General features: G+C 37.1%; 1 protein-coding gene across 2 annotated transcripts in view; it reads left to right on the forward strand.

Moving 5' to 3' along the window:
• Positions 1–13,307, forward strand: part of OLFM3 (olfactomedin 3) — a 143,864-nt gene that overhangs the window by 114,663 nt on the left and 15,894 nt on the right. For both annotated transcript variants that reach the window (XM_050963628.1, XM_050963627.1), the window contains exons 2-3: positions 2,895–3,041; positions 9,508–9,663. In XM_050963628.1, coding sequence (XP_050819585.1) covers positions 2,895–3,041; positions 9,508–9,663 — 303 coding nt within the window. The remainder of the gene's footprint in view (positions 1–2,894; positions 3,042–9,507; positions 9,664–13,307) is intronic.

The raw sequence follows: 13,307 nt of genomic DNA on the forward strand, positions 1-13,307 counted from the left end.
ATGAAATGCATTTGCCCAGACAGTGGTGGCAATGAACACAGCTATAATATTCTTATTGAAATATCTGGTAGTGGAATTCTATAGCACAGCTACCTTTATTCTAAGATAACATGAAATATTAGCTTTTGCAGGGGCTCCTTTCTCTTTCCATAAGATCATTAAGAACTAACATGAATATTTTTGTTTCTCCTCTTTTGAAACTTGGTTATTTTTTCTTGTCTGCTTACTAAGACCTGTCAGCAGTAAGCCTGCATTTGGGGTTTGGATTCAGCAGCTTTCATAAGATTTTGATGTCTTCTAGCTCCTTCCCTGGGAAGCAGAGCAACTTCTGCTTGAGGGTGGGATTAAATGGGAAAGAACAAAAAAAAAAAAAAAAAAAAAAGTTCAGGTGTGTGTAAAAATCACACTCACAGTTATAGCTAGATAGATAGATAGATAATCTCTATCCATACCCTCTCATGACAGTAACTTCTTTCCTACTGAATGAATACAGTAAAGCAATGGACCCTAAATTTAGAGTAGTATATCATCATTCATTTAAGCATATATAATCAATCACAATGCACTTCTAGTATGTGCCTGAGGGTTTCTCATTGTGATAAGTATATATCACAAGTGTAGAACAGCTCATTTTAAAAAAAATTGAATGGCAAATGCTTTTATGTTTGTACAAGTGTCTCTTCATTTAATGCCACGTTGTAAGGAAATTTGTGCCTGGGAAAACATGCTTTTTGTCAGGAAATGAGATTGAAATATGTGATTTCAACACAACATATAAAGGGCTGCTTGGACAATTCAGCTTGGATTACATCCTTTTTACTATAGACTAGGCCTGATTCTGGTGTCTCATCCATTTTACACTGGTGAAACTTTGTTAACATAAATGGAGTAACTCCTTAGTTTATACCACCATGAACTCACAATGAAGCCCAAAGATTGCAGTGTATCTGTACATTAGGAGTAAGTATTCCTGTGCCTCAGAAGGGATAGGAGCTAACATTGGATTCTGCAGATATTCCTAAACTTTGACATAAACTTATGGTTTCAGTACTGTTATATGACATCATTATCTGGGTATGAGGACTATGGAAAATCATAGAAGCCACTAACCTAAAATTAGCTAACATTGTAAGGGTTAACTCCTTTGACAAGCCTGAATTGTTCAAGCTTACAATATTACTTGCTATTCAAAACCAATTTAAATTGTCCATGCAGCTGTAATTTTGTTTAGATTTTATTGTTCACCATCTCTTAAACTAGATTTCTTGTGCCCTAAAAAAATAAAGGTTAGAACATCATAAAACTGGCATGATTTAGCAATGAACACTAGATAAGTCTTTCTAGCAAACCCTAAAGCAAGTTCAACTGTCTTGCATTTACAATCCCTTTAAATTACAGGCTTTTATTTTCCTAGCAAAACGGGAATATTACAGTTTTGATCTTTCAATTAACTCTACAGAAGGAGAGGTCACTGCTTTCTTCAGTGACCCCAGCAGAAATCCCTTGGAAGAAAAGAGGTGGTTCTCTTTTCTTGTATTAAGATGAAATGCAGAGAAGAATCACCAAGGGAATACTCTTTCACTCTTTATTCTAAACTCATTCTAAAGAGATACTGTATCTGCTCTGTAGTGATGAACTATGCAATGGCTGACTTTACTTAGGCCAGTAAGCATCAATATTAATGCTTGCCAGTTTTAATAATTACTGTTTGCACTGATGTTAACTGCGTTTTTATAATGTAACTGGTGACACACATATACTGTGCGAAAATGAAATTATTCTGGGGCAGCCATTAGCATCTGAGCTTTGAAATCAAGTAGCCAATACTGTATTTGTTAGATATAAAAAGAAGAAAGCATAATTATATCTTGACTAGTCATCTCTAAATTCAATACTCAAGAACATTACTTCTATTAACAGATTTAATTATATCATCTGAAATTCCTCCATCATCAAGTTGTTTTATTTCATTCCTTCATCTTGACTTCTGTAAATTTCTATATATCTTATTAAATGCATGTCAACCAACTCTTTCAATCTATCATATAATATTTAGGGAAATAGGCAGATAGAACTTTGGGATGTTGGTCACCACTGGGAAAAAAAAAAACCTATAAAAGACTAGAAGAATTTTTGAGTGTTAGCATGACTGCTGAAAGCAGAATGTACTAGGAATTTCCAGCATACATTACAGTCTCAATGACTAACTTTGCTCCCTCTCATCTAAACTAAACAGATTCTTTGCTTTACTTCCCCGAGGCTTCTCTATTGCTGTTGGTGTTTATAGCTATGTAACTGCAAGGCTGTTTTTGGTTACTGCACCTTTAAAAGTAATGTGGGCCCCCTCTAACTTGTTTTTAGGCCTGAGAGTTGATCAGCATGGATACTGTTACTGTGCTTTCTCATGGGGACTTTATATTTGTTCCTTTCTATCTTGTTGTTTCCCTTAATCTAAAGTAAAAGACATCCAGTAAGAAAGGACAATTTTTTTGTTTTTTCATGGAAACTATAACACCTATCCACAGAAATGAAATCAATGCACTTTTGTTGAATCATGAGTACAAAACTGTTCACATCCAGACTGAATATGAAGACTGCAATTAAGCAGGGTTGTCAAACATTTCTAAATAACTATTAACGAGGAGTAAAGTATAATGGAAAACTTTGGAAAAATGCAAAATTACCGTTAAGGGGATAATAAAAGATAACTAAAAGGAACATCATTGTGAACACATATGGTATGTAACAGAGCAAGCATATTTTCTTAGGTTTAATTCCTTTGTGTGCGTATATCTATACAGAGATAGATATTTTGTTTTAAAGAATTTGAAAAACCAAAAAGTAATTCATGAATATCACTCTCTTTGCCTTTGCTTATTGTTTTATTAATATAGACTCAAATTAGCCCCAAAGAAGGATGGCAAGTGTATAGTTCAGCCCAAGACCCAGATGGCCGATGCATTTGTACTGTAGTTGCACCAGAACAAAATTTATGTTCCAGAGATGCCAAAAGCAGGCAACTTAGACAACTGCTAGAGAAGGTAAGTCTCCCAAATGTATTCCTTCTTTTTTTCCACTGAGACTTCCTTAATAATCTGCTCCTTTCCCTCTTTAAAATAATAAATAATACAGCATTTAATTGATTATCTATCAATATTATTTCTCTGTTTCCCCTTCCCAGTTTTCCACCACTAATCACACTTCATCTGGTTTCTTTACAACACAGCTCTGCTGATCCGTTATTGACACAGCATCTTAATGCTGCATTTTATCTCTTGTTTCTTCCTCCCAGATTTATTCCTTTAAGAGAACTGAGTCCCATAGTTTATAATGTCTATATTAAAACAGACTGGCCATCATAAAATTAGCTACAAATTCTAGTTCAAGCTAGCTAGAAGCACCAGGATTCAATCTGGTGCCCATGTCACCATCATAGGAGGATTTTGAAGCTCATTGCCTTGAATCACACCAACAGCTTGTTCAATGTTTTTTCTGCCAAACAACTAAAGAGTTTTACACCTCAGATTTATTCACAGCTGCATGTAAATTTAACTGATAAAAGCTGATTTCTATTGCATAAGAAAATGAGGAAAAACTGCAGCCACTGTAACCAAGTTCTGTTTACTGTAGAACAAATGGTGATGCATACCCTCTGAGGCCACAGAGAGCATTAAAGGCAGATAGCAACACCAAATATTGAGCTAAAAACATATTTGCCAGCACAAATTGTTCAGTACGTTACTATCTCACAGACATTTTTGGAGTATTAACTCACTTTAGTGCCAATATGGAGCCAGATCCTGCAGGCCTGACTTCAGTGGGAGCTTGGCTTGTGTATGTAACTCAGGGCCCATGCCATGTCATGTGACCAAATTCTGTAAAATTATAGCATGATCTCATGTTCAGAAAGGGCTTAGAAGTTGACATGAAGGATATAGATGGAATTTTATGCCATCATTTCTTAATCCACTTCAGCCTCCCATGCTGCTTAATAGTCACCAATAAGCCATTGTTTGGCCATGCCAGAAGAAAGATAGAAGGCAATGGACGTGGTTTAATTAGATCATAATTTTATTCATTTAAAATATCTCGGATTAGCCAGCAATAAATAGTGCAGTGCATGTCATCCTCATTTCCTTAATCATTTCTACATAAATCCCAACCTGCTACCAGCTGTCTCATTGCTGGGACACAGCCACCCTCCCCTCCTTTGAGATGAAAAGGGCTATAAAAGGAGAGGGAGTCAGTTCCTCTCTGTACCAGATGTAGACATCCCAACCCCCCCTTCTCAGCTTTCTTAAAGGGGCACTAGAAAAAAGAGAAGGGTCAGCATGCTGCTGTACAGAACAGAGGACCTTCAAACCCTGCTTTCCTTAGCTCCCTTAAGAGATACTTTTCTTCAAATCATTTTCTAATCTAATTGATCCATTAACCATATCTCCTCCATACCAAGTACTTGCCCTGGATGTCTGCCATGAGTTTTACATACTAACTCTCCCCCACCCCCGCTCTGCCCCACTGGTTCCCAGACCTGCTGTGTGGAAAGTGAAAAAAAAACACTCCACCTTGGCCATTCTGGCAGTGAGGGAAAAATTCCTTCCCGGCCTCCAAGGAAGAGGGTGCCTAGTATAATACCCACAACAGGTCATGAGGAAACCTCATCCTTTTGCACTTTTCATGGGTGGCTGGGTGGGTGCTGCAATTCCAACCCAGTAAAAGATGGCTTCTCCAGGGCTGCATGGGGTGGGGTATAAATACCCTCCCACTCTTCTGATCAGTAGAAAGGGCAGTGACCCACCCCAACCTTGCCCCAGCTACTTTCTGCCCTTCCGTTCATCACTGTACATTTCCCCCTCTTCCCTATTACCCACATTGTAGGGGAGCCCTTAACGAAGAAATGCCCCTTTTTTTCCAGCCAGACAAACGAGGCCGTCCACTGCCACATGCAGACTGCAGAGAACACATTCCACCAGCCAGGGATCAGTGGAGAGCAGCAATGCTCCAACCACCTTTTTTTTTCCCCAGCTAAGGACATGGTGTGTCCCTATGCCAGCTCTGATGGTTTATATTACTCTGGAATTCTTCTCAATCTGAAGAAATCCCACCTAGCTAGATTAAGGGGGCTTTTGATTTACTTTGTGGCGCAGGAGCTGTAGCTGAGGCCTGGCCTGGGCCTCATTTCTTGGAAGATAGAATTTGGGAGGTAAACAGATCATTAGGCTAAAAAGCAAATTGTCTGGACCACCTAAGATAAGAGGGAGAACACTCAGGGAATCATTTATTAGGAACAAGATAACAATGAACGAGGTAGGAATGTAGATATGAGGTAAATAGAAAGTTGAGCATGGACAATGCATAGACAGTGTCTGCTGCACAGGAATTGGTTCCTGCAAAGTAACCAAGCCAATCCAAAAAGGTCTGATGCACTGTATAGTAAATGCAATGAGATGTGTACAGTATATAAAGGAAGAGAGTTTCTGTGTAACTTTGGAGCTGTGATGTACCCTGCATCCACACACGCCCCTCCCCACGTTTGAGCTTGATCAGCTCAGGTTTAGAGATGCTGAATGATAAACAAAGATACCCGAGTCACAAAGTCTGGAGTTTAACTGAGTGCTTGGGAAGCCAAGTGGAAAGAAGTCTCGGAGGGAATCCCAGTAGGAGCTACACAAGCATCTGGAACAAAAGATTAGGATCAAACCCAAGAAAAGTTTAGAGAACTGCTGTCAAACCTAGACTAACACTTCAGCAGTGCTGCTGTAAGGTTTCACATGTAGCCACTCTTTGCTGGCAGGAGAGAGCTCTCCTGCCAGCATAATTAAACCACCCCCAACAAGTAGTGTTAGCTATGTTGGCAGAAGAGCCTCTCCTGCCAACATAGCACTGTTCACTTCAGCATTTTTGTCAGTGAAACTTATGTCACTCAGGGATGTGAGGTTTTTTTTCACATCTCTGACTGACAAAAGTGGTAGTGTAGACAAAGCCTTACTCTTAACATTTCTATATGGACTCACTTGTGTCTCAGGTCCCCAAACTGAAGTATGTTAATAATTAGATTCTTAAGTCTCATTTACACCAATATAAATCACAAGCAACTCCACCACTGGAGTCCATATGAGGCACCAATCTAAAACCAGTGTAAATGAGATCAAAATCTGGCTGGTTGTCATTAAGCAGTGTTCATATTAACAACATATAGCTGCAGGCACACTCCGCAGCTGGGTTGTCTCATTCCTAGAAGTTTCACAGCATTCACTGGCTGTAGTTTCGGAACAGACATTAAAAATTAAAACCATCTCTCTAAAGAAAGGGCAAGCCCTGGAGTCTCTCTTTGTTAGAGGAGGTCCTTTCAGGTCAAGCTTAAGGCACAGTGATGAAGCAATGTAGACAGCATGTGCTGGCGCGACCCATGCTGTACCTATGTTGTTGATAAACAGAGGACTTCATTCTCCAGAGTTTTTACTCTAGCATGTTTCCCAAGCATTGAAATACTCATAAATAAAGTTTTTATTCTTTTTTTTTTTTTGGAAGTCCACAGCACCAACCCTCTCACAATTAGCCCTTTGATAATTTGGGGTCTTCTACGTGGAGACTTAAGCTCTACAACTTATTTTCTTCCACTGAGATGATGGCAAATGTGGGTACGTAGCATCATTTTACTACATCAAGAAAGCCACACATTGCTGTTTATTACACTTTCTGAGGGAAAGTAGCATCTGACAAAGTGAAACATTTCAAGTTTTATCATAGCTCTGAAAGGATTTCTTTTGTTGGTTTCAATAATTAGAAGGAGCATTAAAGAAGATAAAAATGTGGATATATTCCATTAACAGTACTTTCTAACAAAAATGTGTATGGCTGATTTTTGCTAGTTAAGCTACACTGCTATCAATACTATTTTAAGGCATTTTTAACTAGGTGGTAGGTTAAGTAAAATCAAACCGTATCAGATCCACAACATGTTACAGAATCCTAATAACCAGATGCAGTATGATACAGTCGTCATCACAATGGGGTGCCAATTGAAACTATGGATTATATACATTAGTGACTGGAAGGAATATCAGCCTTTTCTCCCACCTCCATTAGATTGGATGGACAAAAGGGGTTTCCTGAGCAAGTTCTGAGTAAGATCTTTAAGACTGGGCCTAATGTTTTCTAGTGGTACTTCCCTTCTTCCCCCTCCCCCATTTAGCGTGCATGAGTTACAGTGAATTTTGGCATAAAATTATTGCACATGCAAAACTCTGTGAAAAAACAACAACAAAATGTTCTGCTTCAGCTTCATGTTTGGAAATGTATCACCTTTTCCCACATATTTTGTCTGATTATTATAAAATGAACACATATGAAAGATACCTAAAGTACATACAAATTAAAGTTGTCCTTGCCTTAAAGATGGAAATGGGCTATCTTTTGTTCTACATATGCTTAATCAGTTACTTAAAACTCATTTCTTTTCATCTTTCAGTGATTTTTTTTCTATTAATGATTTACAGTTGAATAGATTTATTTTATTTGTACTGATAAAACTATAAACAATCACATATCCTACAGTCTGGCCACCTGTTATATTACTGAATTGTATAATAAAATCTCAAATGTAATGCATTGCTTTCCACCCTACTAAACACATACTAACAATTAAAATAATGATTTCCACAGCAAACAACAAAAACTTCTACAACTCTCAACCCATCCCCTCCTCAAATGGCTGGAGGAAAAGTTGTGCCTTGCAGCATATCCTGAAGGATAACAGATCTGGGATCTGGAAATGATTTCCAAAGCTCATGATCATGAAGGATACCCTGCCAACAGCCTCTCTTTTATACTAAGAAGGCTCAGCACGATAATCTTTTCTGATCCCATCGTCAGCAATATAGCATTGAAAGAGACAAGTAGGACAGTCTATGTTAGGGCTTAACGGCCATTAACCTGATAGGTGAGCACTCGGGCCATGATCCAACAAAGCATTTGAGCATATGCCCAATTCTAAGCACGATTCCAATGGGACTGCTCACATACTTAAAACTGAGCCCATGCTTAAGTGCTTTGCTGGATTGAAAACTATTGTAGAGGCATCTACGAATGCCTCTACAATAGACAGAGAATCCATGGACCAGGACCCCATTGTACTAGATGGAGTACAAACCATAGAACAAAAAAGACAGTTCTGGCTCCAAAGAAGTTACAGCCTCAGGAATGTACTAGTAGTAATAATGTTGGTGTCAATTTAATAAATCTTAGTATCTGTATCAGCGTTAGGAAGTATTTCTGAAGCATGCATAAATAACTTTGGGTAAAGATATTTATAGCTAAAGTAGTGCTAGGGCCCAAAGTATAAAGAGAGCAGTTCAACGCTTTTTTAACACACACTAGCATTTTACAGGCTCAATTCTGCTTCCATTGAAGTAAGCTGGTATTTTGCCATTAACTTCAATGGGAGCAGGATCAAGCCCTAAGATAGGTCTTTTTGCTGACTCACCAAAAACCATGGCGTAGCCCTCCTTAAAATTTAAAAATCTAGTGTGAGTAAATGTCACTCTCAAGCCCACGACCATGTTTTCCCAAAGCATTGACATTTAAACTACTGCTTCACTAGAGTATAAAATATTGAGTTCTGCAAAACTTGTATTCATATTTATCAAAAGCCCAAGTTGTACATATCTCTTAAAGGAGACCCACTGGCCCTGATCCTGATCTCTCTTGTACTGATTTCACACTCATGTAACTCCATTGACTTCTGTAGAATTATTCCTGAATTACATTTACGTAAAGGATCAGAATCATGCCCATTCTCTTTAATAGAGTAGTACAATGTTCAGGGCTAAATGATTGCTTCTAAGATCCACATGCTGTATACAGAGCACTTGAAAAAAATCAGCAAGTGCTGCATAATATAGTACAAACTCTATCTGGGTGGCAGCATGCATTTCATTTGTCCAGTATAAATTCAGATCTTTGATGAAGCTTAAACAAATTTAAATTCAAGATTAAAACTTTACCCCATTCTTCCTCCACATCCCCAAATCCTCTGTAAATTGGTTAAAGTAGTGAAGTGGCATGGAGTTATAAGTTAACTTAAGTCAATATCCCATTTTCCTGATTTATTGAATACTTACATTCTTTTGTTCAGGAATGTTGACTCCCAAATCTCCTTTATGATTCCTTGCCCTGGAACAGTTCTTCCTCTTGCTGAATTGTCACAATACTCAGTGCACAGTTTTCTTTTTAAGGTATTATATGATGGGTAAAGACATTGGGCCAAATTCCTGTAATTTATAGTGGAACAATCCCATTGATTTCAGTGGGATCACACGTGTGACCAAGGCCAAAATATGGCCCACTTTCTGTATTGTTGTACAGTTATGAATTCAAATCTCCACTGAGGTAAAAAATGGCTAACAGTTCAAGCATGGACAGAGGCATGACATTTTATCACTTGACATTTAACTACACATACAAGAAAAAGAAAAACAGAGTGCAGCCAATGTTCTTCTTTAACAGGTTCAGAATATGTCCCAATCTATTGAAGTTTTAAACCTACGGACTCAGAGGGATTTCCAGTATGTTTTAAAAATGGAAACACAAATGAAAGGGCTGAAGGCTAAGTTTCGGCAAATTGAAGATGATCGGAAGACATTAATGACAAAGCATTTTCAAGTAGGTTTTATTTTAATAATAATTTTGAAAGCTTGCTGCAAGCTATGCACTAAAAAGCAATGCATGAACTGCTAAGATCTTGCCTTGAAAAGCTTATACAAAAGGAACGTTGAAAAGGAACCATAATATAACCGCTTTTATTATGATAATTGCTTTTCCTATTCAGTTTAACAGCAATAAAGAGTGACCATTAATTATTAAGACGTTAGAGAAATGTCAGTATAAACAGAATCCTATTTTACTGTATCAATGTGCAGTTCATACTGAGAGATTTATATGCAGTCAAGCACTAGTGATAAATGAGGAAGCCAGGGAATTAATAGCAAATGACCCGGAGGGTTTTGCACTTTTACCGTTGTCTGACATTTCATAGAACTGAAGAGAAGAAAGTTCATAATGAGGGAAGCTATTGGTACTTAATAGCATTAAGATCTAAAAGTTTCTGATTAGAGGTTGGGGGAGTTAGTTATTTTGGTTTTGGGTGTATCCCCCTCCCCTCTAATCCACATGTGCTGTAAGAAAAATGTCCATGTTAAATTTCCTAGTAATTTTTCACTGAACAAAAACTTTAGCCACCCTATCTGCCATGAAGTCTAGTGGCTGGAGGTTAGAAACTGCTATTGTCTATTCTTAGGAAGCCATTTGGACTATACTAAGGAGACAATGTTACAAACATATATCATAGTATTACAAGTAGTGGGCCCTAATGATGGAGAGTTTTGAGTGTGCAAGGAATGCAAGATAGGGTGCACTAAATATATCCCAAGGACGAAAATTTTATTAACATTGTCTTTTGAGGTGCTCATGATAGCTGAAACATAAAAGCATAGGCTTACATTTTCAAAAGGAGTGGCACTTAACTGAGTAAGGTCTGATTTTTCAGAGGTAATTGGTTTCAGTAATTGGTTTCAGTAATTAATTATACTAATAGCTATACTCTCCAAGTGATCTCTTATTTATTATTCTCAGTTTAGCTGAAAGTCTGAGTGTAATTCTGCTCAGCCAGTTTCAGCCTAATGAAAGTTTTCACCTTTATCCCTTGTATTGTTATTATAAATATATAATGGCACATTATGTTGTGCCATTATATATTTTTCATTCTTGTTATATTTTTTTCCAGAGGAACAAAATACCAGAATTTGAATGTCCAACTTGGCTGTCAAAGGCAGCAACCTGTTCTACTACTCCAACCTTTTAAATATTCGATATTTGTATTGACTAGACATTCAGCTTCAGTTTGACAGTTTGCCAGGAGGCTAAAACAGATTGCCAGCTAATTAAATTAAAGAGTAATTGAAATGTCAAAATAATACCGTCTTTCGGAATTTTGATCGACTAAAATTTTGGTACAGTACGTCATTCCTGAGACAAAAATTTGTCAGTTTGCCTGTCCTTGATACCCCCACATTGCTCCTATTAATACTAGTGGGAATTATGTGGCAAATCAAAGGGGAAATAAGCTCAAAAATGGTGCAATTTCCTTCTTTTATTTCAATGTGAATTCATTCCTGTAAGAAGAGATTTAACAGGTGTAAGTAGTACCAATAAAATCAAAAGAATCATTATAGTTACAGTGATCACAAAATCTTCACTTCCTTTAGTGACGTGAGAAGATGCTCTAACTAAGAAGTTAATTTTAAAATGAAATACTAAACGTAGCACAGTCCTGTAATTCTACTCATTGAAATTTCTTAGGGCTTGATCCTGTTCTCACTGCAATTAGTGACAGTGCTCCTATTTACTTCAATGGCGGCAAAACTAGGCTCACACATTAAAATCTTTGGGGCAGAGAAAATTTTTAATATATATTTTAAATTGCTGTAAGTTTATGGTGCTGTATGCATAGTTTTTAATAATAATAAAATAATAAACTATCCACTCACCCCTCTCCATCCCGCTTTAATTCAAAAATTTCTAGACTTATACAGTAAATTGAAGTTCCCTCATGAGTAAAAACTATAAATCAGAACAACAGAAGGAACTCCTGTTACTCTAAATGCATTTGTAGTAATAACATTTTGATATGTAATTTTAAAATGCAGTTTTCTAATGCTTAAAATAGCTAAAATAGCTATGTATAAAATACACTGCCAACACCTAAGGATTTTCTCTGGAGTTAATAATTCCCAGCTGAAAAAACATTCATCAAGGTAGTGTTAAAATGGGCGGCTGCATATTAATTTATAAGCAAATATTATTCAAATAGTATAATCATTACAAAACATGCTTAAAAGGCAGGAAATTCAGAGGTAAATTTCCTTAAATTTAACTCTGGCCTTGCATCCCTGATCCATCTCCACCTCATGATCAGAGACAGGATCACTATTACAGCAACTTTAAAACTTTTCACATTGTTTGTTGGATCTTTTAATATGAATGAAAATGTAATAAATTTCACACACACACACACCCATCAGCATATTTCAGTGCCTGTGATAAATCTAGCACCTCTGACCTCCAATGTCTCTGTTGCCTTTCACATGTCACCGATCCACTTTCTCTTGCTTGGGCTTCCATTACACTCTTCCCTGATTTCCTTTCTACCATTAACAGAAGATGATGCTAAAGTAATCAGCCTTCTCTTCTATCTTGTGATATTCCCCAGGGTTCTAACCTTGGTCTCCTCATTTTCCCCCTTTTGTGCTTTCCCCCATGTGATCTCATCTGCTCCCAAGACCTCTGTTATCTTTGTGCTGGCAACTGTCAAACCTATATCTCCATCACTTTTTCTCCCTCTTCTGTTCAGGCTTGCATCTCCTTCTCTCTCTCTCTCATGGAAGTCCTGCTGTTTCCTTAAATTATCAATGGCATTATAACACATCTACATGAACAACATCTGAAAAGGATAAACCCACATGCCTTCTATAAAAGAAACATCTCTAATCTGCTAGGATTCTTTCAGGGTATCTACATGTTAGTGTCTGAACAAGAGCCAGTTGCCATAATGTATTGAGACTTATTTTAACAAACTCCCTAGCAAAAGATATTAAGTGTATTATAGTTATACAGTATGAGAGATAAATAGCCATTATGCATTAGAAATGGCTAAGAGAAAAAAAATTCAATAAATGGGAATAAATGATCAATTTTCAACATGGCAAACATTTAAGTATGGGATGTCTGGGAAAGAGAAAGAATGATGCGGTTGCAAAATTTGCAGATGACATACAATTATTTAAGTTAGTTAAAGCTAGAGAAGAATTTGAGGAAGTTCAGAGGTATCTAACAAAACTAATTGATTGGACAGTGAAAAATCACTAAAGACAAATGCACGTTGGCCAATATAATTTGAATCTCTCATCTCATTGTTGGAGTCTAAATTTAACTCTAACCACTTAGGGGAAAAAGATCTAGACATTACTGTGGACAGATCAATGAAAATGTCTGCTCAGGGTGCAGTGGCAGTCAAAAAAAGGAAATTAAATATTGGTATTTATAAAAATTAAATAGAAAATCGGTGAAAATATAAAGTCACTATTTCAGTGCCATATCCTCACCTCTAACTGTGTGATCAGTCCTGGTCACCTTTTCTCAAGAAAAATATAGGAGTTTTGTATCATGTATAGGGAAAGACGAGTCTCAGGAGATTTGTTTCCAATCTTTTAAAAATGAATTTTGTACTTTCAATGGAAATTGAATATTCT

The sequence above is a fragment of the Gopherus flavomarginatus genome, chromosome 7 (assembly GCF_025201925.1).
Source record: "Gopherus flavomarginatus isolate rGopFla2 chromosome 7, rGopFla2.mat.asm, whole genome shotgun sequence".
Taxonomy (NCBI): domain Eukaryota; kingdom Metazoa; phylum Chordata; order Testudines; family Testudinidae; genus Gopherus; species Gopherus flavomarginatus.